Raw genomic sequence first — 26,220 nt, 5'->3', positions numbered from 1 at the left:
TTTCTCGCATATAAGCCACCCCCACTATAAGCAGCACTCTAAAAGTGCCTTAAAATCTTTGAATTTTACAATTTCTCGCATGTAAGCCGCCCCCGGATTCTCAATTTTCACCCCCATATTCGTGGTTTTAATAGGGAGTACAAATGCGTTACTTTTAAGGGAAAATCTTAAGAAAAATCATCACACATAGTATTTCTTAGATACTGTATGAATCAAAAGTACATTATTAGGGTCAAAATCACAAGGAAATTAGTAATTAACCAAGTGATGGTTGTTTTCTTATTGCAAAACAGAAAATAACCAAAAAATAGCAAATATAAATTTGCCGACATTTACAGCTGATCTACAGTATTGCAACACTGTAAGTCTTGTGCGCATATAAGCCGTACCCTTGATTCAGCCATCATTTCTTTTAGTTACAAATAGTTTAAAGGTAAGAAAACACATTATTTTTCCAAAACTTTTGACACCATGAAATATCGTCCAATTCTAAAATGACTCCAGTTGAAGCTTCAAATTAAAAAGTTCAATTAACTAACAAAAATGGCTGCCCAAAGCCTACCAAAAGTGAATGTCCATACAGGTGGTCAAAAATTCAAATTGGATACCTGACTCACCTTTGTGCATTCCTGTGTATTTGTCTTTTATAACAGTCAGTTCATAAATCTTTCCGAACTGTTCAAAGATGGGCTTTAGATCCTTTTCTTCCAGGTTTCGGGGTATTTGCCCAATGAAGAGCTTGATTGCATCAGGCTCCTTCATTGAGAGTCTGTAGAGAGAGAACAAACATACAATCACACTGAGCAGAGACTTGAAGGAGGTGCCTGTAGGCTTCACTTCACACTGCACAGGAGGTGCAAACAGGAGGCTGTGCATGGAGGTACAGATGGGAGAATTCAGTGTTAAAATAAAAAAAAATAAAAAAAAGAGTGTAAACCATCATGCCATTAGCTCCAGATGGAGCTGGAAGATGAGTCTTTTGGATTTTGCCTCTCTGCAGAATTAGAATTATTTGAACTAAAACAACCAACATGTGATTTTTTTTAGCAATATTATTTATTTTTAATTTTTTAAAACATTTATCAATCGGAAATTCCTGCCATTTTATGTCGAGAACCTCCATTTCCAGTCTCAAATAACTGTAGTAGTATTTGTGTGATGCATTGTATACATATTACAATAGCATATCAGACTTATTGTTACAATGATGGTAATTGTTGGATTATCAACGTATCGCACCTGAAATTTGGTGGTCAACATACAATACAAATTTTACGATACTTGATTTCCAATCTGGGCACGGCGGCAGAGTGGTTAGCTCGTCGGCCTCACAGTGGGAGACCTGAGCTCAAATTTCCACTGCTTGGTCCACCTGTGTGGAGCTTACATGCTCTCCCTGGGCCTGCGTGGGTTTTCTCCCACATTCCAAAGACACAGTAGGCTGATTGGACACACAAAATTGCTCCTTGGTATAAGTGTGAGCGTGAATGGTTGTTTGTCTCCCTGTGCCCTGCGATTGGCTGGCCACCAACTCAGGGTCTCCCCCGCCTCTGGCAAATGTCAGCTGTGAAAATGCTCCAGCACCCCCCACGACCCTTGTGAGGATAAATCAGTTTAGAAAATGAGATGAGAGATTTCTCATTTATGGGAACAAGTTGCCATATTAATATTAAAATTAAACAACCTATAGGAATGGTTGTATTTATGTTTCATACACAGTGAATTGTGACTAAAAACCAAAAATGTCGGACATGAACAAACAAGTTGCCATATTAACATTAAAATGAGATACTTATATATAAAGGAATGGTTGTATTTATGTTTCATACACCATGGAAAAAACAAAAATGTCGGACATGAACATTAGCAATTCATCCATGACAAGCGTCCATGTTCACAGATGGTTATGACTGTAATAATAATGACATGTAATCCCTACAGAAACATGACAGTATGTGCGCCACCACAGCTGGGTTCTTTGTCAAGGGAACGTGACAACAACAAGCACTTAATTCACGCATTTTTTTTGAATGAATTAAACGCAAACCATGACAAAAGAGTTGGAAATCCTACCTGTGGTGCTGCTCTTGGAAAAGAATCGACGCAAACAGTGGACGTCCTCCCGTCTCCCGCCTCAGACTTGTTAATCTCAAAAAATCAATTCATTTGACTAGTATTGCCTCTGGATTTTTCTTTTAAAAAAAACAATTTTTAACAAAATGACAAGCTTGCATATGGGAAAGAGCGAGTTTCTGCGCCTTTTAAATATGTTGTTGTTGTACCCTCTTTTGCGAAAGGATGCGCTGGATTTTGGCTTTCTTTCCTTAACGGTTGTAAAATAAAAAAATTAACAAAAAGTCTCGTGTCCGTGTGGGACCAGATGGATTTTTCGGCTTCCTTCCTTGGACCGCGGGGAATTGGCAGTCTGTTGGTTCTCTTGTCTTATCCTCTAAACGTGTTCAGTGTGTAGTATATGTGAGTGCGTTTGCCTACTCGTTTGACGTCGTAAACCGGTGTCTCCCTCCCAGTCTACCTCCCACCATTCTGTCAGTGGGCGGGGCCAGTCAAGCGTCAGGGACCGTCACTAAACTAAACAAATACACTGGCTGACTTTTTTTCTTCTTCCATTTTCCTTACCTTTCAACATTGGCCCAAGGTTTCTTCTAACTATCCCAATGGGTCAACAAAACGCATACACATCTAAAATTAGAGTGTATGTAATACACATTAAAATGACTTTGTATAACAATTAATATCTCATCTCATTTTCCGGACATCTTTATCCTCACTGGGGTCGCGGGGGTGCTGGAGCCTATCTCAGCTGACCTCAGGCCAGAGGTGGGTGACACCCTATTTTGCTACATGAAATAAGTGTCAGCAATGTACCCACTCAATTAAAAATATCACTTTGCAATAACTTTTTAATTGCACAAAAAACTACCTTCATTTTGGCATCTAATAATTAAAGAAAAATAGGTACTGCAGTAGTTTTTAGAGTCCTTCTATACAGAAATGTAAAGTACATTTATATACAGTGCCTCATGAAAATATTCAGTCCCTTTGAACTTTTCAACTGTTCGCTAAATTTCAAGCTGCAAACAAAGATTTAATTTTTTTTGGTCACGAATCAACAAAAAGTGGGGAAACAATCGTGAAGTGGAATAATATCTATTGGATATTTTACAATTTTTGACAAATAAAAAACTGAAAAGTGGGGTGTAAAACATTTTTGGGTCCTTTTACTTTCAAACCAGCAAAGCCACTCCAGAAGTTTCTCTGAGGATCTCTGAATGATCCAATGTTGACTGAGAATGATAAATAGAACCCACTTGTATGTGTTCATGTCTCTGCATACATGCACCTGCTCTGTGATAGTCTCAGGGTTCTGTTTAAAGTGCAGAGAGCATCACGAAGACCAAGGAACACACCAGGCGGGTCCGAGATACTGTTGTGGAGATGTTTTAAAGCCGGATTTAGATTAGATTCACCTTTATTCATCCCGTAATCGGGAAATTCAGTTTGTAGCAGTACCAAGTACAGACACAGGAAAAGACAATGTAGACATAAAGCTGGAGCCACACACAGGAAGCCCACACATGGTCTGCAGACTGTGGAAGAGGTTGAAAATATGCAGAATCCATTTTTTTATTTTTTTTCTTTGGATACAGAAACATTCCCCAAGCTTTACACATCTCAAGGAGCACTGTGTAAGCAATCATAAAGAAATGCAAGGAGTATCAGAGCACCCAAGTGAGATGAAACCAAAATCAAACTTTTTGCCCACAATGCAAAATGAGGTTTGGAATAAAAAGCAAAGTACTACAGTTTCCTCCCCATTCCAAAAAACATACATGGTAGGCTGGTTGAACACAGTAAATTGCCCCGAGCATGAGTGTGAATGGTTGTGCGTCTCCTTGTGCCCAGCAATTGGCCAACCACCTGTTCAGGGTGTCTCCGCCTGGTGCCCAGAGTTAGGTGGGATAGGGTCCTCGTGAGGATAAGTGCTATGGAAAATGAAATTAATTTTGACCCGCTACTTCCATAACTATGATACAAACTAAGTACCAACATTTAAAAGTCGATATTCTCGTATAGGTGTGGCTTAGTAAACTAAAGAAACAATAGGATACAAATATGTATCACTAAAATTGCTAAATTTAGAAATAGTAAAAACATTTTTTTAAACGGCCTGTGGTCAAAGGTCTCCCTCTCCACATTAGTAGCCGAATCGCTGCATGACAAATGGAAATTTAAAGGGTCATGAAGCAAAGCAGCGAATTCGCTCCCCTCTTCGTTTTCACGTTGACGTTTCATTTACGGACGCTCCCTGACATCCTGCAAGGCAAATCCGTCTTTTGTTCTGGCCGTGGATCTGGCCGTGGTCCTGAAATGCTCGAACAACTTCTGGCCCTCGTCATCGCCAACGCAATGTGACAGCAAAGACCGCTTTGTATCCGTTCGTGTGTTAGTGCGCACTCCAAATTGGGATTTCACGTGTCTTACACACACGCCCCAAATGCAATGTGGCTTCATGTAAACAAAGAGGCCACATGACTGCAGGCTGCTGCACACGGCCGACATGCGCACAGCGACACCTTGCTCATAGTCACGATTTCGATTCACTAAGTTCTGACTATCTAATAGATCCACGAGCGAGCCTTTATTTGAAACGGGAGAAGACGAACGTCAAGTGCGCCATCTGCCAGTGCGTCCTAAATCCTCATAAGCCTTCCCGGCGTGTGGTTAAATTCACCAATCAGGATGCGATCGCGGTCCATATTGACGACCGGAACATCAAGTACTCTATGTGGTGTGTGGGTCATTTACACAAGCCCTCAGTTTTACGACCTGCAACGACATCTGTCGACCCAAAATCGAATCGTCGCAAATATAAAAGAAGTGCCACATGTATGCACACGAAAAGCTGTCATCAGTATAGTCGTATATGAATATAAAGTCTCATCCCATTTTCTGAACCGCTTTGTCCTCACTAGGGTCGCAGGGGGTGCTGGAGTACATCCCAGAAGCGGGGGGAGCTCGAGACTTCAGTGGGGCATCATCAACCCACCCTGATTTGGCGGCCAGCCAATCGCAGGGCACAAGGAGACAAACAACCATTCAGGCCTAAGGGCAATTTAGTGTCCAATCAGCCTACCATGCATGTCTTTGGAATGTGGGAGGAAACTGGATTACCCAGAGAAAACCCACACATGGGCCAGCCAAGGAGAACATGCAAACTCGACACAGGTGGACCAACCTGGACTTGAACCCAGGTTGAGACCCCACTGCGAGGCAGACGTGCTAACCACTCACCCGCCGGGCCGGCCTGACTATAGCATTATTGGCTTAAAATATATATATATATATATATATATATATAATACATTCTAATTTAAGAAGCATTTGTACAAGTCAAGGATCACATTTGCGGGAAGAAAATAAATCAGGGGGATAATCCATTTTACATCTGAAATTAACACAAACAATCTAATATGATAAAAAAGTGTGACAGTGATGCTCTACAATTAAGGCTTTGCAATGCAGATTAAGCACCATAATGCCACAGACACACACCTGCATTAGTGACGACGTTCCAAAATAGGTTCCCATCACATGTGACACTTCAAAGTGTGGCTGAGGGGGCCCTGAGGATAAAAAAAGGAGGGGGGGGGGGGTGCTGATGAATCAGGAAATAGGCACTGAAGAAGGATCAAATAAAGTAATGCAGTAGAGAATCAACCTTATGATATTCCGCATAGAAGACACACTACTTGATCAACATCGGCAGCACAAAAAGACAATAAAGGTTGTAAATCATCCTGCTGTCAACTATTAAGGCTTTTTTTGCGTCATCAAAGACTAAGGCCTAAGAAGAAAATCCGAAAACTCATTAAATATTTACTAGATTTTTGATGAAGCCCTTTGACAGAGACTGCTTTAGTGGTGTTGTGACTTTTACAAATCTGAAGGTTCATTTGGAAGTCAACACCATGCTACACACTAAAATGACCTTTGCATTACTTGCAATCTTGATTAAAGTAGTACTGCAGGGCTCAATGCTAATTTAACTACTTAGGGGTAATTTAGTTTGTGTTTGTACATGTTTGTTAGGCTTATTATAGTTGATATAAAAGAGGGGGGGGTTCCTTAAGGTTTCCATTTTCTCATCAATATTGTATAAACACTTATTATAGGAAGTCTTTGCTCCTATTTGTCTATTTTGATGGTTAGTCTAGCGCAGGGGTGGGCAAGCTTTTCGGCACAGGGTCACATTGACTTTAAAAAATTGAAAGATGGGCTGGGTCAGCACAAGATAAGATACATATAAAAAACTGCATCCGTTAACAGTACATATGAAACAAACAGAAAAAACGGACTATTAAAAGGAGTATTAACATACTCCTCACTCATCATTAAAGTAAAAAGTACAAAGTAAAGTAAAAAGGAATGTATTAAGAAATATTAAAATGTAATTTAAAAAATGAGAGGTGCTGTAAAACACAAAAAAAAACAAAGAGTGGACAGAGCTACTGCCACTGGCTTCCATGTGATGGCGCCACCTTGAAAAAAAACATTATTTGGACTTCGGCTGACCGGATTAAAACGCCTCGCGAGCCGCATGTGGCCCGCGGGCCACAGTTTGCCCATAATCGGTCTAGCATGCCCACGAGTGATTTAATCTAAGGCGACAAGAGGGTAAACCATTACATTTTTGGAAAAGTTCATGTTAATTTCAAACAGCTGTTGCCTAAATTAGATATAGTTTGGATATTAATTGCTATATTTCGAGCAATCCTTACAAGTCAATGTTTTGAAGCACATTAGTTCCAGTTTTATTCTGATTTATGCTCATCTTACACTGGTTTCGAATAAAACAACAAAAAGTTAGAAATGCCATCTTAGCAATGATCATCAGCCCTAAAACATAAAAGAAAAATGCTGCTAAATTTGTCCTCCAAATCATTACATGCAGGCCATTAGGGAATGGTTGGACTTCAGTCATTATAAATCTGCAATATATGCAAATATCTTCTGAAAATTGTTTAATAATTAAAATTGTGTCTCCTAAAACACTGAGCCATGTAATGTTTGTTGGCATTAATAAATAAATTTAAAAAAAGTGTGACTGCCAACAAATGAACAGAATATTAACCGTAATATATAGTATTTGTTGTACGATTTGTCAAAGAGCGTTGGCATGCTCATATTTTTCTTTTGACAGGGACTAGATTGTGGTTTGAAAAACGTTTACGGAGGTTGTCTTCAGTGAATTGCGGTAAAGGAGAAAACGACACCATGATTTAAAATTAAACTTTTATTAGACAGTACAAATAAAATGAGTTTGTAGCATCTTCAACCCCTCCAAAACTTCATGGCTTCTGCGTAGGGTGGGAGGTTGAAACAAATCTCTTAGTCTTTGTCTCCTTTTGAGTAGAAAGTAGCCGCTCTCATCGCAGCAAAAATATAGTCAAACAATTAAGAAATCATTGCTTCACAACTATAAAGAGAGTTCCTACTGTGAAATAGCTAAGATGATTATTGAGGCAACACAAAATGTAAAAAATATACATTGCTTTCACTTACAAAGTGAAACGTGGTGCTTTAAGATGGAAGAATTGCTGGCATGAAATGAAGCAGTGAGAACTGCTAACTATAGAAAACGAGTAGTAGCAGGAATATCAAATCGACCACATCCCTTTGACACTTCTGAAGCTAGAATTATTCATGAAAAGTAACATGATGCTATCTGAGGCTTGACCACGTGCACAAACTAAATGATATTAAACATGATTGTTGATTATTATATTTACAGCAAAACTCCAAACATAATGAAAAGAAATATGAATATATCCACCTCTTATTTTCTTTCATCTTCTGTCTTCTGTACTCTTTTGGTGCTTTTCTTCTCTGCTTGCTTTCCTGGTGGTCTTTGTGGCTCATTCAAGTCATTTGGGTGGTTTGGATATATTTATTTTGCTTTGTCAACTCTAATCCTGCGTCCTTCACCAGTTTAACATTTGACCTTGCACTGTCCCAATTGTACAGTCAGTAGCGAGGTGGGAGAAATGGTCTTTTGGGAGTGAACATAGGACCAGGATTTAGACCTCCTCTGGGACCTGGTCGTTTGCCCATTAGTCTTGGATCAGGCCCATGAAAATTAGGAAATGGTGTACGTGGGGGACCCCTGGGGAAAGGGTGAGGTCCAAATCGGGGACCACGAAATGGAGGTCGCATGCCAGTAGGGCGCATCTGAAAATGGTGTGGCGGTGGCGGGCGTCGGGGTGCAAAGTGACCACGAGGGCTCTGTTCTTGGAAGTCCTGGTTGTTAAAAGCGTCAACATGTGAGCGAGGGGGAGGCGAAGTGAAGTGCCCACGGCCTCTGGGGAGGTTATGCCGAGGGCTGCCCCGTTGGAAGAAAGGAACTTCGGGCCGGATGTACGATGTAGTCTTAAACCGAGGGGTGGGGTGGTAATGCTCGTTATCCTCTTGATAGTTCATGTCTTCAGGGGTAGAGAGTTCATCATCGGGTTCATCGTACATTGAATCATCTGGCCGAAACGTTGACTTGTGTCCATGTTCGTGGACGACCATCCTAGGAATGACTCTGCTCTGACAAGGTTCGGCAGTATTCGCCTCTTCCTCTGGAAGAGAAATTTGGGGAACAATACTCGGAGGGGGAGGTAACTTAGGGACAGGAGGAAGGAGGTTGCTAAAGAAATCTGAAGATTGCTGAAAACCTTGATGTTCCCCAGCTTTTTCTGCTTGGTACTCAAATGTCTTGGTCTGGTTATTAGCAGACATTGGCTCATTGTATCCTATGGATTGCTGGAAACCACCGTCTGGGTATGTCTCACCATACCAACCCGGATTACCCATCCCCTGTGTGCCTTGGGTTGGAGGTCCTCCACTTTGAATAGAAATGTCTTGATATTGCGAAACAGAATCTGAAATTTTATGTTCACTAAAAGGATATGGTTGGTATAGCTGCCCATTCTGCGCTACGTCAGGCTGCAAATGGCGTTGCAGGTTGGTTGGTTCTCGGTTTTGAGTATTACTCTCCTGGAAACCAAAGGTAGCTGGCAGCACTCTTTCTGCCCTTGTACTTGAAGAGTTTGGGAGCCCCACTGGTATGTCCATGGCCTCATCTTGGGTTGGGGTGCCTCCCCCCTCATCGCGCACCGGCGTTCCATCCTGCGTGTCGGTTCCTGTTACTGGGCTCAAGTTATCCACTCTATTGGGTAGGTTTAAGGTGAAACCGAGGTCAAATGTGTTAAAAGAAGGGTTACCTTGCAGAAAAGTGTGAATTTTGGATTCTAAACTACTGGGTGTTGTTGTTGTTTCTGTGGGTATTGCAGTTATTTTCATGTCTCTAGGAATATCCAGCAAAGGGGCATTCATTTTCATGTCTCTAGGAATATTCACCAAAGGGGCAGTTATTTTCATGTCTCTAGGAATATCCAGCAAAGGGGTAGTGATTGGCATGACCTCAGTAGGCATTTGTGAGGCTTGGCTTTGTTGTACATGGGCATTTGATGGTGAATACAATTCCATTGCAGTAAAGGAGGGAGTGGAACTCTGATCGGTAGGTTCTGAAACTGGAGTGAACGAGGATACGAAACGACTCTTGCCTGTATTGGAGGACTTTGCAGGGACATTTGGAGCAGGGCTGCTCAGAAGAGAGGAGATGCCTGATTGAAGGAAAGCAAAGGATATAAGATGACCGATAAAAGATGACCGAACAAATACGGTGGCTATTCTTGCAAATGTAAAAACAACCTTACCATCAAGGCCACCTTGGGATTGGACTTTAGACAGAGCACTAAGCAGCTCGGCAGGACTCATATCCACCTTTGCCAAAATTTCAACTAAAGATGGAGCATCCTCAGACGCAGGAGGTATTGTCTGGACTGAGGAATGTGGGTTAGCTGCAGAAGGACTCTCTACTGGTGGTCCTGCAAAGAGGGACACACTCATAAAAGACTAGGCCTGTCACAAGAATTACAAAATTGACTTATCGTTCAATGTATAAAATGTCTGACAATAGGGCTTTGGGATTCAACAAATTACATTTGATATAACATTGCTTTTGCGTCCTGGTGGCGCGAGTGGTTAGCACATCGACCTCACAGCTCTTGGGTCCTGGGTTCGAATCCAGGTCATGTCCACCTTTGTAGAGTAAGCATGTTTTCCCCGGGCCTGCGTGGCTTTCCTCCGGGCACTCTGGTTACCTCCCACATTTCAAAATCTTACATGGTAGGCTAATTGGACACTGTAAATTGCCCCGAGGTTTGGGTGAGTGTGTATGGTTTTCCGTCTCCTTGTGCCCTGCGATTGGCTGGCCACCGATACAGTGTGTCCCCTGCCTATGGCCTGGAGACAGCTGGGATTGGCACCAGCACCCCCCCTTACCCTAATGAGGATAAATCGGTTCAGAAAATGAGATGAAATGAGGTATTAGGAACTTTTGAGATAAGAGTGTACGGTAGATCCCCACTAAATGAGACAATAAAGACACTTAGAAAGAACATCATGTCGTCATAGTCAGACTAACATCATTTGGTGGAAGAAATATATCATTAAGGTGTTTTGCCAACTGTCTAAAGTATTACACATAGAAGAGCAAAGAGGAAAAATAATTGACGTCCAGTCTTGTGAGTGCTGGCAGGATATTGGTTGTGCAAATAAAATGTTTGTGGTTTCATCATTTATCTTCACCAAAAACAATACAACACAGCTTTCCTACAATGCAAAAGTCTACTAGTTTCCATTGCAGTATAATGAGATTGCAGTCATTACGGACCAAAATGTAAATAGTCTTGTATTGTCAAAAAGGAAAAAACATTACGGAGTATAAATTTTGCTGGCAAACCCCCAATTATATTGCTTCATAGTAACGTTTTTTTTTTGCATTTATGTAAATGTCAGGGAAGAGGACTAGAGGTCAACTTAAAAGAAGAAACAGGGATGTAGTGAGGGACGAAATAAAAGTGGCTGGTGTAGAGGAGGAGTGTGCAAAGAACATGGTGAAATGGAAATTATTGAATTGCTGTGGGGAACCCTCACGGCACAAGCCAAAGCGTACTAGTAGTAGATATTTACACTAGCCACCTTCTCACCTGTGTTTTTCATGGCCTCATTTAAACTGTTGAGAATCGAGCCGATTTTACCCAGGTCAACACCTCCTACACTCCCTGTTGGGGTTGCTGCAGAGGTCACATCCGATGAGGCATGCTGTGCTGTTGCTATGGATGGCTCTGTGTTTTTGGAATTGGTATTGAACACCTTCAAAGAACTAGGGTCCTTGATTTGTTCTTCAACTGTGGAAGACAAAAATGACAATATGAAATATTTTGGATATATCAACCATATAACATTTTTGTCCAAAATCTATGGACAAGACAAACGTTTTTATGCAGATTAGCCGACAGTGTTTGATAAGGTATGGTAGCAGATGTTAGTATGATTAGTCAACAGACACTCGTTCCACAATAGGGAAAACAGATTGCAATATGAATTGTCTCGAAAACCAAATTACCAAATACTTGCATTGAATGGAATGCTTTTATTGTCATTATACAAGTACAATGACATTTAAAGTTTCTACCAGGTAGTGCACAAATAACATCAACAAACAGACAAATAAGTCATCAATAAATAAGAAAAAAAGAAATAGTCTAAGTGAGATCGGGACAACAGAGCGACCTAATTCTGTCTGAAGTCCAGGGTGAGTCCTAAGAATTAAATGCAATAATTTGGCCAAATTTCAAGATGTTATTCAGAACGGAACATATGTCGAAATTTTGAATGGCAGGCTGTTTTGGAAGCCGAATACACTAATCCCTCATTTTTCGCGGATAATGTAAACCAGACATTTCCGCAATAATAGGAAAAAACACAAAATAACTATAAGTAGACAAATATAATTATCAAGGAGTGTATTTATTAAAAATCAGTTAGTCATATGAAAATACTATAATGTATTAATATCTAAATATGTATAAAGTATATTTAAAAAAATGTAAATACTTTACTCAGTGTAATTTGATTTAAATGACTGGTTATTGGAGCTATAGTCCGAGTCCTTTTCGTCATATCAAGAGGCATTTTTCTTGTACAAATATTGCTGTTGTTGTTGTCTTGACGATGTCAAGATGATTGCCAAATTAAATAGCTCCAAGCATGTTATCATCAGTCTCATTACAAGTTGCTTCATGCAGGGTGTTAACTTCCTATCGTCATACCAGCTTCACAACGGAGTAAAATGCCCTCGTCTTTGTAATTGTAGAGTTTCAGCTAGCAAGGGGGGTGGGCACTGTGGATTGTGTTCACCGACAATAGTTTCTGGAAGTATTGCAGAACTCATTCTGAAATTTCCTTTACATAAACGTTCTTGTTTTTGGTTCAGTGATCTTGATCTCCACTACTTTTAGCTTGTAATTATTTTTCAGCCGGGTGGGCCGGGTGCTCGAGTGGTTAGTGCGTCGGCCTCACAGTTCTAAGGTCGAGGTCTCGAATCCATGTATGCACCTTCCTGTGTGTAGGTTGCATGTTCTCCCCAGGCTTGGGTGGGTTTTCTCTAGGTATTGCGGTTTACTGGCCACATCCCCAAAATATGCAAGGTAGGTTGGTTGAAGAGTCTATATTGCCCCTAATTATGCGTGTTAATGGTTGTCCATCTCCTTGTGCCCTCCAATTGCCTGGCCAACAATTTGGCGGGTCCCCCACCAGGTGCACGTAGTTTGGTGGCTTAGGCTCCAGTTTTTTAAGACAATGATATTTAAAAACAAGAAAGTATGCCTTAAAAAATTTTTTTTCTCAGTTTAAATATTTTATCTTTAATTTACGCTCTATATTTAAAATAAAATTAATTTGTTTTTTACCTACATGTATCAATGTTTATAATTACAAGAAATTACACTTTTGAACCGCAAAAAAAAAATGCCTGGCCAGTGAACATAAAATGGAACTGCAAAACATGAAGTTGTAACATGGATTTTATTTTTTACCATTAGGTGTCAAGGTAATGTTATTAAATAAATACCCTTTCCCCGTTCTCACCTATTATGTTCCCACTGTCTATTTCCTCGTCAGACAGGTCCATGTCTTCCACTTCTCGGTTCACGTTGTCCTCTGAATTCGACACTTGTTTTGGGGAATCGCCAATAGAAGACAATGGACTAGGGGCTGGGGGTTCTGCTTCATCCTCCATAGCGAAGCCATCTAGATCTGAATGAGGCTTGGCCAGTTCTAGGTCATGGAAAGGAGATTCAGAGCCAGTTGGAGATGGTGCATCGGCAGAGGGTGAAGGAAGAGGCGACTCATCCAGATCTGGTAAAGTGGCTTTTAAGTTGTCCAGCTTGCGCTTCAGGTGAGACACCCGATTAGCAAAAGTCTGGTAGGCCTTCAAGAAATAGGAATAAGCAACAAAATGTAGCAACGCCTTAAATAAACTTTTAAATTCAGTTTATTATGAAAATATCTATCATTCTGTAAATGAGACAGGGATGGTCATTGTATTCAAACTGAAAAGAAACAATGAATCGAATTTACTAAAAATTGACTAATAAGGTTAGAAAAAATTAATTTCAAAAGTAAACATATCAAACTGGCCTGGTTTAAAAAAAAAAATTGCAGCATGAGGAAATTATCGGATCCGCCATGTTCAGTTGGGTGAAATATATAAGATAAAAATATAATCAGAGTAAAAGTAGTTTTGCTGTTATCAAGCATTCATACGGTTTGGGTAGTTGAATAAATGGGTGGAAAGTTAGAATTTACAAGCAGCCAAAAGGGCCTGTCAAGGAGTTTTACGTGGAGGAATGATATTGAACACATGGACTTAAGTCTCATGACTGAAAAAAAAAAGCTTGCATCGATCGGTGAGGCAACTTGCAGTCGCCGGATTGATGGCGCTCAAGGAGGCGGAGAGCTAACAAGTATGAATATGTCATAAATAATTGTCATAAATGGGATTTCGTCATACGCTGCTGAGGGTATGATGACGACTAGGCTTTTTGTCAAGTCAATGACGACGACAATGCCTATGTCTGATTTTCATTTTCATTTCATTTTCATTTCATGGACCTGAAATGTTATATTTTAAAATGCCAAAGCACTGTTATTTGTAATTTTGTTGTTAATATACAAACAAAAAGGAACATTTTATTAACATAAATTAGGTCTATCGAATAGGATTCTGATGCAACGTCATTTTCTCTTAAATCTTTAAAGCAAGATTTTGTTGGAACTGAAGCTAGAAGAATGACTGGTTAGTCTATCACAAATGATAGACCACACAAACAACAAAAAGACTGTTAAAAACATTACTGAAGGTAAGGTCAACTTACATTAGCGACGATTTTGACTTCTTTGTACTGCATTTCATAGAATATATCTGCATTCCCTAGGGTTTCCAGGAGAAGAGGTCCTGCTTTGTTTTGTTTATCAAAGAATTTGACAAACTCTTGTAGCTGCGTATTGCCTTCTTCAAAGTCCCGGGAAAACTTCTTTCCTCCTGCTTTATCTGAAAAAAAAAAATCGGAAAAGAACTTGTAATGACAGACAAAAAAAAAGATTAAATTACAGGGACAAAATTGTGGAACCTTTTAGCTTTTTGAGAGCGTCTGAACTGCAGATGTCGACCCTCATAGCTGCTAATTGTTTTTCTCGTAAGTCCACATCGTCCATTGACCTCTTGTATTTAGATAGCTGGTCAACCAGCGACTGGGGCTTGAAGAGCAATTGGAATAAAGATCAGATTGAAATTTTTTAGTTGCTGTTTGTTTTAAAGTACAAGAGTACTAAAACTTACCACAAATTCTGCAACAATCTTCGACCGCAAATCTGCCTTGGACTCAACTGGAGCTTTGAATCAATTAAAATAACAATTAAGGCATGTCTAATACAATGTTTGTGTATTTTTAACAAAAAGAGCCGTGAATAATACATTTTGATCTTGGTAATAAAATTCCTGTCACAAGTTCAGGGGTGTAATTCTGATTTGCTTACTTTTTTGTTCCAGGGGTGTCACAGGTGGTGATTCCTCTTTTACAAAGCTATTCCTGAGCTCAGCAATCAGCACATCTGTATACACACTTCTTTCCTGCCAGATGGAAAGTATCCTCTCCACAGATTTCACCATCTTTGCATCTTTTTCTTTTCTACATAAGATTGATAAGACAGTATGCCAACTGTATTGTAACACGAGTGTTTGAATTGCTTGATGATCAAGATGAGTTTCAGCCATCCAAATCAATTCCTCTTTAATTGTCATTGAGTGTAACAACAACTGATCTTTGTGATTAGTAATGGTTAATCCGATCATGAATTGCAAAATACAAAACACATTTTCAAAAAGTTGGAAAGACTGAATAAAATCTGACGGCAATGATGTGAAAGTAGCAGTTTTCAATGAATTATTCAAAGTAGAAAATCAACGATGAATAAAAAATCTAAACTGAGATAATGTCTATTTACAGTCAAAGTGGCCCCGCAGTACCCATTACCCACAGCGCCACCGAATGCACCAATGGGAGTATCACGTCGCCTCACACAAATGGCACTACAATAAAATTCCTGTATTATTTTTTTTCTAGAGGTGCATTCCCATTGGCTATTAACCAACACCATGCTGGCCTTCCATTTGTTAGCAGGAAGCTGTGTCGCTATGATTCTGAAAGGTTAGCATGCTTTAGAAGAGAACAAGCTTGAATATATTAATAAAATCTTTATTGCTGTTTTATACTAATTTTATTTTCTTTAATTTGAAGTATAAAATCTCATGCAGAGGTATACAGTAATCCCTTGATTATTGCGTCTTCATGTATCACAAATTCACTAAAGTAATCCCTCAATTCTCACTACATTGCGTTTTTTTTCTGGGGTAATATTTTTGATAATTTTATTTATTTTTTTGGAAGTTCAAAAAAAATGTTAAAAATCGCAAGCGGAAGCCACTACCCTGTCCTCCACTTTCTACTAGAACTCTAGAAATGTGTATATGTATATGTATTACATAAATGATTTAGTGATTCAAATGCAAATTCATGCCTTAACTTCTGTGACTAAATATATGTTTTTTACCTATGCAAGAAAAATTACGTTATTTCACTAGATGGCATAGAGCACAGGTGTCAAACTGATTCCAGAAAGGGCCAAGAGGGTGCAGGTTTTTCTCCCTTCTAAAAAAGTGCAGACAGTTAGGCCAATGAGGAGGTCTGCTGGAAGAAACAGACCCGATTGCAAACAACTAATTACAGTTGAAAGAGAATAGATGGTGAAAGGGTGTCGTCTTGGTGGGTTGGAATGAAAACCTGCCCCCACTCTGAGTTTGACACCTACAGCATAGAGTACTCTACAATAATTAACGAGGACCTGCCAAATCCTAAAACAGTTGCAGTAACATAAAGTAAATAATATCACTAAAATTCCAATCATCAACGAGATTTTAATACTTACTTTAATAGCACAAAAGCCTCAGGGAGCACATCTGCAAAGGTAGCACGGTAAACTATAGCATTTTTTCTTTTGCAGTTCTGAATGACATCATTGGCGAGGTAAAACAGGTTCAGCTTGTGCGCCGTATCAGCTGTCGGAAAAGAGAAGATCATGAGATGAAGGACAAAACAGAGCCGATCCACTAAAAGATCCAAGTAAAATCTCTCTGGGGTTTTCTTTCTTTCATTTTTAATGACTCGTGGAAAATGTCCTTAACATAAAGCTATTTCCCCATGTTATGTAAATGTTCTGAAAACGTTGCAAAAAAATCTAAAAATCTAAAACTTGGGTTAAAATTGGTGTAGTTGATCCAAATTTGTTATTTTATTTTTTTGTAAATGGCCATATGTGAGGTAAATTTACACTGTTTCTATTTGTGAGGCTGAAAAAAGTCCGCTTACCACTGGTGATGATGTATTCAGTTGATTATTTTGTTTATTTCATATTGCACAGCAACTTGTGGTTTGAAAGCAAATTTATAAATATAAAGATGCCTGTCAAAATTTGTGCAGGTTTTATTCTTCACCTTTCACAGTGTAAGGAAAGAGTAGTTATAAAGTAAGGTAGAACAGTTACTTTCATATTGGAAAAAGGAGGAAAGTAATTTATTTACGTATTCACGCAAGTTTGAAGTTTTAAATTTGAAATATTTTTTTATTGTGATAAAGGTCGATAGACGGATAATAATTTTATCGTGATAACATTTTTTGTCATATTGCCCAGCTCTACTTTGAATGCACACTTAAGACTTTCAGTTTTTCTTATGTCTCCAATTATTGAGTCTAGATCAGGTCCTCTCAGGTGCAAAACTTGATTTGAGTATGGTGACGGTTCTTGGTAAGAAACTGCCCTTGAGTCTCTTTGTTTTGGCTAGTTTGGTCCTGTAATGCTTGCCAGATGGAAGCAGGTGGAAGCCAGGATGTGTATTGTGATCCTTCACCACTTCTTGTGGTACGTTTTTGGCTTTCTGTCCAATACTTTCAAAGCTTGCTTATAAATGATTTCAATCGGTTTTAGTGTTGTTTTGCAGGCCCATGACCAACTTGCTAGGGAGTATGTCATTTGTGATATGGTCATTGTGTTAAAATATAATTTTGCTGACTCGTGCTGACTTATTCACAGCTATTTAAATTCTTGGACTACATTATTTGTTTTTCCTTGGACAAAAAAGATGGAGTCACTCTTATTTGTTGTTCTTTTTGAGAAGTACATACAGATAGTCTTAGCTATAATAAACAAATGAATAAAATCAGACATAGGCTTTGTCATCATCATTGATGTTTCGTTTTGGTATTTTTTTTCTTTTTAATACCACATGCGATGATTTTTCTTAAGATTGAACCTTCAAAGTAACATTTGTGCTCCCTTTTAAAAACATGAATATGGAGGTGAAAATTGTGAATCATGGTGCGTCTTATAGAAGAGAAAATGTAAAATTCCACTATTTTAAGGAAATTTTGAAGGGTATGGCTTATATACGCGTGGATGGCTTATATGTGAGTACAGTATAAGTGCAGTAGTAATCTGCACATCTTTGGTTGATTATATACCCTCCTGTACCACAACCAAAACCCCTTTGTGCCCTAAAACCGGACCCCCCAGAGGCTCCAACCCGGGTGTGGTGGCACCCCAAAAGCCCCAATAGCTGTCACTACTGTCTCTGAATAATCTCACCAAAAACATCTAAAGCTTTTTTCAGAACATGAAAATGTGACAGGTCATTGCACTGAAAAGAAAGATCACATCTTTCATCTATCTCCATGGGAGAAAAAAAAGTACATTTGGGGATTACAACACAAGAAAAACAATAAAGAATACCTAACATCAGAAAAATAAGTCTTTGCTGTCAGCCTCGCTGCTACTGTTACTACTTGCAGCTTTACATTCCTTTTTCTTTCAAATAAGTATACAATTAGTTTGTGATTTGCATTTTTCCGCTTTGTTTTACTTTCGAAATAATGTCCAAATGTGATATTTCACTCTGAGCAGAAAAATCCACAAAGGTGGAACTGATAGAAAAGGCAAACCGAGTGCAATTTTGCCTGCAAATATAAACATAGCTTTACACCTTCATGACAAAACAGACAATTTTTTTACAGTTCTTTGATGCCATTGTCTGTCGGGGAAACCCAGACAAAAAATATCAACATGTTAACTCTTCTTTGGGAAAAACACCTTGTTGAAGTTGCCTTACAGACTGCATCATGGAGGGACTTCTCGGCGCAAGAACGCTGCGCTCCCACATACACAATGAAACAAATTCATCCTTCTCTCCTTCATTTGATTTAAAATATTGTGTGCCTAAAACATTCAAGCATTTTACAGTACTGTACCCGAAATGTAACCATTTTCAATCACCGTATTTTCACGACTATCTGGTGCACCACATTTAAAGGCGCAGTGCCAGTAACGAGTGCTATTTCTATATTTGAAATACACAAGATGCACCGCACCAAAACACGCAGCCAGGCATGGCAAAAAATACACCAGTTTAAACACACAGCAGCTTAATCATACGGACACACGCTAAAAACACGTTTTTAAAAAGGCAACTGACGCAAAACTGAGTTCGGTTGTACTTTATTTAGCTATTTTACAATGTATTCACGTTTTTTGATCAATCATCACCCACAAGTCCATCAAACTCTTCATTTTCTGTAGCTGAATTGAACAATTGTCAAAATGATACATCAAAAACGCTGGGTTCACTCTCTTCGTTGTCAGAGTCACCCACATTGCCATGTGGCTCGACAGAAATGATGCCGACTTTGGCAAAAGCTCTAACAACAGTGCAAGCAGACATGTTAGTCCAAGCGGCCAAAATCTTTTCGCAATGCGTTCTCGCAGGCATAGGGATACGTCATTGCCTTCTCGCAGGCATAGGGATACATCATTGCCTTCTCGCAGACGTAGGGATACGTCATCGCTTACAGCAACTATGACTGGCTAGTGATAAAGTGGGCTAGCCAGAGCTACCAAACTGTATCTGGAGCGAGCTGCACAAGCAAACATATTGTTGTGTTGATTTAAAGCCATTTTCAAGACGGACTTTTCAAGAAAAAAAAAGCTGGACATCGTTAAGAAAGGTCGGACAACTCCAAAGAAAGCAAGCCTGTCACAACCAGGAACAAACATTTTCAGCACTAAATCGAATAAAAACGTATGCCGGAAATAAAACAGGACAGGCTCGACTTTCAGCATTAGCTTCGATGGTGATAGAAAATAAGGAAGAAAGGAGAATGGATGTTTTTCAGTGAGAGACAAGGCCAGTCCGACCCCAACCCGAAGTCATGGTTTGACATTTTGGGCTCCGAATTTCGGGTCAGGACGGGCCGGGCTCAGGCTCGGGCTTAAGCTCTCATCTCTACATTGGTGTAACCCTAAAAAATACGAAATATACTTATTAATTAGCAATAGACAGGGCTGTTGAAATGCTTGATATCCAGACAAATAAGAGATTCGGCTGCATCATTACTTGTTTTAGTTACTAATGGGTCACCTCATTTGTATTAAGGGATATTGCTACTATTGCACACATTACCTCGAGCATTGTTCTATAATTAAAAGTGATATCCCTGATAATATACAGTACCTATTTATTCCACATTTAATTTATTGGATGGAAAGGGGGGAATAGAAGATGGGATTGACAACACAAGTGTTTCACTGTCAACTCAGGCGTTACTTTGGAAACGGCTAAGCTTAGAGCAACGCACACTCCCCGTACTAATGAACGAGTTACACATCAGTCTAATCAAAATAGTTCCGAATTACACCGGAAAGCCATTTTATCTACGAACATCTCAGGATAGAAAAGTTATTGCTACTTACATGTTTTTAAGCACTTGCTCCACTGTCGCACTATCATGTTATGGTGCTTCTTGTGGTCGATGCACCACGTTGACAGCCCTTGGATGGAATCCATTGTGTTGGTTAGGTTAATTAACTTTTTTTCCAGTACAGCCTCAAATGAGGCACTAGAATCGCGACCACTTGCCGCTGCCATCCTTTGTTTTCCGTATCTTGTCCTGTCTAAAACGCACCAAAGTTAGCTCTGGCTAAGGGCTAGCTTACCGTAGCACAGACTCGGTTGCTGTGAGCGGCCATTGCCGTTACGAAAACGTAAATATGAACTATTTCACTTAATACGTCTGGTAACCATACACATTTGATACGTGTATGGTGATACGTGTATGGGAGGAGAAGCGCACGGATAGCGCAAATTTTGTCTTTTTTTTTTAAATACAGTGTGATCAATTCATTAGGAAGACTTCGTGCGTCGCAGTACTTTGTACTGTGAGGTCTGAAATTCCGTGTTCCTTGCCGGAATAAACTACTGGAACACTGATCACCGGCGGATATCCGTCTCTAGCAAGTCAACATATTCACAGTGAAAGAAAAGCTATGTTTACATACCTCTAATATTTCATGACATGTTAAGCCTAATGAAAACAGTCTTGTATAAATTGATGGTTAACCTATATTAAACAACGGATGTCCCCCACCTACTGCCTAAAGTTGGCTGGGATGGGCTCTACATACTCAGCAGGCCACGACCCTTATGAGAATAAGATGCAACCCAAGTGAGGATAGGCCGCATGGAAAATGAATGAATGAATGTGGGACATCACTTTTTGAAATGGATTACGTAAATTAATAATTTAGCAGGATACTCTTCATTTTACAAAAACACCCGATACCTTAGCTCAGTAAAGTTTGAGAAACACGACTCTAATCCATGGGTGTCAAACATACGCCCCGCGGGCTGGATCCGGCCCGTCTGGTGGTTTGGTACGGCCCGGGGAAGAAAGCTGCATTGTATAAAAAAAATATGAATTTTCTTTTTTTTTTTAAATGAAGTTCTTGTATTATCCGCTAGGGGCGCAGTGTTTTAGTACGTGCAGACAACATGAATTGACATTTATTTGTTTTTATGTTATTCTCTTGTTCATAATATATTGTCCATAATGTAAATGGAAAATTCTTTTAATAAACATTTTGATAATTTACTCATTCTTCATACGCTGCTGAGGGTATGATGACTACTAGGCTTTTTGTCAAGTCAATGATGACGACAATGCCTATGTCTGATTTTCATTTTTCATTTTTTTTTTCTTTGCACTAATTATTAGTATTAGTGACTAATACAAAGGAAAAAAGTGGGCTTATTGTTCGTTCTGTGTAATTTTGCAATGAGTTTGCTGGTCCGGCCCGCTTGATCTCAAATTAAGCTGTATTCGGCCCGCGGACCAAAGGGAGTTTGACACCCCAGCTCTAATCAATCTGAGTTGATTGGTGACAAAAGGCATACCATTCAACATGTTATAACATGAATGACTTTAATTTGGAACATGCCAGTACAAAAGTGATCAAAGCAAGTAATAGGCTTAAAAAATGTCTTCACTGTGCTTTTAGATATAACAATTTAAAAAAAAATGTTTCAATTTAAAATAGCAGCAAAAAAATCTCAAAAGCATTGCGCGGATACGCTTTACACAAAATATAAGATAAAAAAGAAAATGGAATTGTTTTTTTTACAAATCTTCATTCAAGCTAAAATAATGTTACAATTTTAACTCTGTAATGCTAAAGTGCTAAAAACAGACAATTGTGTTAATGTACAACATAAACACAAAAGCACAAAGTCTGAAGTTTAATCACAGTTAGTACAGTAACTGCTCTTCTTTTCCCAATATTTTATAATTTGTCCGGACACTTCTTAAGGTGCAATAGCATTATATATTTAATCTAGTTGGAAATCAACTATTACAATTTATTTGTTCTGAAGCAGTAGTTAAGGCATTCAATTTTTTTTCATTTCTACTTTCACATACTTTGAGATTAAGAGTGCAAATATTTTTTTACAGGAGCCCCTTCAGCAAAATGCTGTCATTTTTATAATCCATTATCTATTTTTTAAATTCACATCATATTCTGCAATCTTTAGAATAAATACTACAGGAAATATAAAGTGCAATAGTCATTCATGTGTAATTAATGGATTTTGCCTGGACTTGAAAGTAAATAGTTCAATACTCGATTGAACGCTTTAAAATAAAAATGTGGGCGTAGTGACTATTCCAATATGTTTCAAAACACCAAAAGAGGACAACTTTTGAGTCGTAACACAAATGGCTGCATATCCAATTATATAGACATTTTAACACATCAATTTCTGGACAATGTATGTACATGGCTACCCCAGAAAGCTACAAAATAAAAATAAAAACCATTTATGTTGCAAAGTGCTCATTTTGAAGGCTTTTAGGAACCAGACTACATTCTGGCTTGATACTCTTAAATGTACCAAGTGTACCTGGAGTCCTATCATCCTCGAATGTGGTATTTATGTCTAGAGAGTTCTTTGAGAGACATTGACTCCTTTTTGTTGACATGGTAAAGGCTGATTCTAGCCATGTGCTCAGAATTGAGGCCTTGAACTTTCAAACAGACTAGTGCAGTATGGAGTTTTTGATTTGCCAGTCAGCAGAATAAACATTAGCACTTGAAGATATTGACTTGTCCTGTGTTACAGAGACGTCAGTGGACGAAGGGGGAAGTATTATATGTTCCTGTGTTTCTTCTTTGATATGTACACGTGATAGCCAGTTTAATGTGTTGTTTTCTAACGCAAGTCCGTTGGTCCAGCTGTTCCCCGTCAATGCAGTTCTTGCATCCTTTGGTGCTTCCTGCGTCTTTGTTGTTCCAGATATACCCAGAAGAAGGTTGGATGGCATCGAAGATTGGCAAAGTTCATGTTGGCGAATCATTTTATTGGGTGGGTTAACTCCAGCGCAGTCTGAATCGGGCCAGATCTTTCGTTTCTGGAATCAAAATGTAGCCTCATGGTTAAATGTGACATTGGAATAGTGGAATCAGATCAATTGATAGTTTGTAAAAATTAGCACATTCATTTATTTATTAATTCATTTTCTGAACCGCTTTATACTCATTAGGGTCACGGGGGGTGTTGGATCCTATCCCAGTTGCCTCTGGGCCAGGGGACACCCTGATAGTAAATAAAAGGACACTGTAACGCAGACTGAAGTCCTGACCCAGAGTACGCGATTTTTTGGGGTCGTTTCTGACAAGTGTCAGATTACACGACATTGCGTCATGGTGTGTACATTGCCTCCCTTGTGTGTTGGACTACACATTACAAGATCCGAGCATGCCTGGTCATCACATTCTGCCACAGTCCGACAGGTGACGTTGTTGGGATGACTATCATGGGATGACAGGTCATGCTTTTCTGGCAGTTTTGCAGATTTTTGGCCATAGCCGATATTTTTATAACTACTTCACATGCAGTACTAAGAGGGTAAATGTATTTTCTGCGAATTAGTTTGCCCATGCTCAGTCGTGTCTTTTATTATGTTTTCCATAGCGTATTTTCTCGCATGTGAGCCGCATTGGTAACTGAAAAAAATTATGACTGAATAGAGGGTATGGCTTAAATGCACACAAGACTTACAGCACTGCTATACTCTTTCTCACCAGTAGATGTTGGGAAATTAACATTTACTATTTGTGGTTATTTTCTGTTTTGCAGTAAGAAAACAACCAAATAAATTACTAACTTTCTTATGATATTGACCCTAATAATGTGCTTTTGATTCATTAAGTATCTCAGAAATACCACGTGCGGGGACTTTTCTTAAAATGTTCCCTTCAAAGTAACACATTTGTATTCCCTATTAGAACTACGAGTATGGAGCTGAAAATTGTTGGCGGCTAATCAAGTGAGAAATTGGAAAAATTCAACGATTTTAAGGCAATTTTATGGGTATGGCTTATGCACACGGATTGGCCGGGAACCACAAATGGTATTGTCCCCCGCCTCTGCTGGGATAGGCTCCAGCACCCCCCCCCCCCCCCACAACCCTAGTGAAGATAAGCGGTTCAGAACAATAAAAAAGGGCTCAAGGAGGTGTTTATTTGTGCTTTTGGTCAATGCCAGGTGTTGATTAAACAAGCATTTGACTTCCTAGGTTTGTATCCCACCCCACACCGTAATTACAGTAGTAAATTGCTTACCTTAACTGGCATGCAAAGTTGGTTTTGGCGCCAGTGAGTTATGAATTTCGGTTTCAAGCTTTGGGCTAACGTATTCGTAGGACGATGTGCTGCCTGAGGAAACCAAAGTTTTAGCATTCCTTCTATTTGTAACAAGTTGTGAAGATATCTTTCCCTGAAACAGCGAAAAAAAGGCATAAAGATAACATATTATTAGCACTACTGAGGCTATTAAATAATCACAATGTTCCTTTTGAGCTCACCCCATTTGTGGTCGCTGCAGAATTCCCAGAATTTTCTGCAATCTGTCCATGGCAACACTCTGCTGGAAACTAGTTAAACCTGCCATAGGAATATCCACACGTAAAGACCAAGTGGCTGCATTTGCAATAACTCAATACAAGTTAAAATAATAAGAATCACTTAAATATTCTCAAAAACAAACGATTGAATAAGATTGTGGCTTGTTCACTATAGATTATAGTCATACCTTTATCAAACCTGCCAGTTTTAATTCCTTGTAGAAGTTCCATCAAAGGTTGAATGAAGATGTGCAAATCTGTACACTGAAAAATGAAAAAAAAATACAGGTAAACATCCACTCATCAGAAAACATAAAAAAATAAATTAAAAAAAATGACCAGTTTTTCCACACGCTAACCTTTTGAGTGAATGCAATGTCTCCTGCGGAGGGTGATGGTGATCTACCAATGGGGCCACCGGGAGATAGGAGAATCTTGGTCCTACCACTAACGTGTACAGTATGGTGGGCTCTTCTTGACCTTACGTACATCTTATCCAAACGACCTCGGAAGCATTCGTTCAACTCTGATGAGACTTTGCAGGAACTCAAGTCTTCTTCGTCTGAAAAAACGTCAGCTTCATCTTCAGTCAGCTCAGTCTCGCTTAGAATGTAATTCTGAGTGGATGGATTCAGCTCATAAAGTGGCCACCGAGAAGACGGAGCCAATGGATTCATAACTGAAGCCAAGAAAAAGAAAAAAAGTGAGATTGAGGCAGAAAATAGGAAATGACTAGTATATCACATTTTGGTAACTACTATTTTTAAACTAAACAGTTCCGTCTAAGGAAGAGCTATATGTGGCAGCATGAGATATGACGACCTAAACCTTATGATCATGTGTTTGAAACTTAAAAAAATAAATATTTTTCAAATGAAACGTCTAATTATCAAAAACGCCCAATTTCTATGTTTATGAAAACCAATTAGTCAAAAACCCACTTTGCCTTAACATGATCTACACTGAAAAGGAGATTTATTTTTCAATCAACAAGGTCTATTTTAGGCAATGATACGAAAATAAAGAAAACAACAAACATGTGCTGTGAAACTGTTCGTTTAAATGGGCTGGGCCAGTATATTGTTCAAATTAGCCAGTATTTAACCACATGCGAAAGAGGATGACGCTTATAGGGGGCAACACGTGCCTCAAACTTTCAGTGCCACGTTCCATGAGTCATGCGCAAATGGGCGCAATAGATTTTAATCTCTATTTTAGCCGTAGACATATCTATATATTTTTTTTATTTGTTTATTTCTTTAAATATCCCATTTAACTATAGATAACACGCTTTGAGTTTTCCTTAAAAAAAATTATACATGCAAATAGCTTCGGTTATATGTATATATATAAGGCATATATGTAGCTAGACTTATTTATTGACGATAAATAAATACATTAATAA

The 26,220-nt window shown here is 39.0% G+C and overlaps 3 protein-coding genes across 6 annotated transcripts in view; all 3 read right to left on the bottom strand.

Moving 5' to 3' along the window:
- celf3a (cugbp, Elav-like family member 3a) overlaps positions 1–2,506 on the bottom strand; it is a 40,885-nt gene extending 38,379 nt beyond the window's left edge. For all 3 annotated transcript variants that reach the window (XR_013330276.1, XM_077743365.1, XM_077743364.1), the window contains exons 1-2: positions 2,074–2,506; positions 618–769 (exon numbers count right to left, since the gene is read on the bottom strand). Coding sequence is in view for 2 of the 3 variants with exons in the window: in XM_077743365.1 (XP_077599491.1) it covers positions 618–762 (145 nt within the window). In the remaining variant the exon portion in view is untranslated. The remainder of the gene's footprint in view (positions 1–617; positions 770–2,073) is intronic.
- Positions 2,507–7,300: 4,794 nt separating this feature from the next.
- On the bottom strand, positions 7,301–21,074 carry rprd2a (regulation of nuclear pre-mRNA domain containing 2a). 2 transcript variants are annotated; one of them, XM_077743822.1, is made up of 11 exons: positions 20,914–21,074; positions 20,329–20,529; positions 16,459–16,588; positions 15,010–15,161; positions 14,813–14,865; positions 14,604–14,730; positions 14,349–14,524; positions 13,060–13,402; positions 11,118–11,318; positions 9,783–9,953; positions 7,301–9,689 (listed from the first exon to the last, which is right to left on the bottom strand). In XM_077743822.1, exons 2-11 carry the CDS (start codon positions 20,501–20,503, stop codon positions 8,047–8,049), a joined length of 3,171 nt encoding a protein of 1,056 aa, XP_077599948.1. In that variant the 5' UTR covers positions 20,504–20,529; positions 20,914–21,074; the 3' UTR covers positions 7,301–8,046. The 2 variants fall into 2 exon arrangements, with proteins under 2 accessions (XP_077599948.1, XP_077599947.1); XM_077743821.1 differs by lacking the exon at positions 20,914–21,074 and having other exon boundaries at positions 20,329–20,675.
- A 747-nt stretch (positions 21,075–21,821) lies between these two features.
- Positions 21,822–26,220, bottom strand: part of ciarta (circadian associated repressor of transcription a) — a 4,683-nt gene continuing 284 nt past the window's right edge. The window contains exons 2-6 of the mRNA XM_077743654.1: positions 25,175–25,494; positions 25,004–25,079; positions 24,777–24,855; positions 24,535–24,688; positions 21,822–23,321 (exon numbers count right to left, since the gene is read on the bottom strand). Of these exons, the coding sequence (XP_077599780.1) occupies positions 22,950–23,321; positions 24,535–24,688; positions 24,777–24,855; positions 25,004–25,079; positions 25,175–25,492 (999 nt within the window). The 5' untranslated portion in view covers positions 25,493–25,494 and the 3' untranslated portion in view covers positions 21,822–22,949. The remainder of the gene's footprint in view (positions 23,322–24,534; positions 24,689–24,776; positions 24,856–25,003; positions 25,080–25,174; positions 25,495–26,220) is intronic.

Source organism: Stigmatopora nigra, chromosome 21 (genome assembly GCF_051989575.1).
Source record: "Stigmatopora nigra isolate UIUO_SnigA chromosome 21, RoL_Snig_1.1, whole genome shotgun sequence".
Lineage (NCBI taxonomy): Eukaryota > Metazoa > Chordata > Actinopteri > Syngnathiformes > Syngnathidae > Stigmatopora > Stigmatopora nigra.
The sequence above is the reverse complement of the archived record's forward strand: the minus strand, read 5'-3'. Positions and strand labels throughout refer to the sequence as shown.

Excerpts from the sequence above, each read along its gene's own strand:
- rprd2a (XM_077743822.1), bottom strand. The coding sequence starts at position 20,503 with ATGGCAGCGGCAAGTGGTCGCGATTCTAGTGCCTCATTTGAGGCTGTA. Across the intron at positions 15,162-16,458 it reads GAGGCTTTTGTGCTATTAAA|AAAAGAAAAAGATGCAAAGA; the intron begins GTAAGTATTAAA and ends AATCTTATGTAG. Across the intron at positions 9,690-9,782 it reads ATCCCAAGGTGGCCTTGATG|GCATCTCCTCTCTTCTGAGC; the intron begins GTAAGGTTGTTT and ends TCCTTCAATCAG.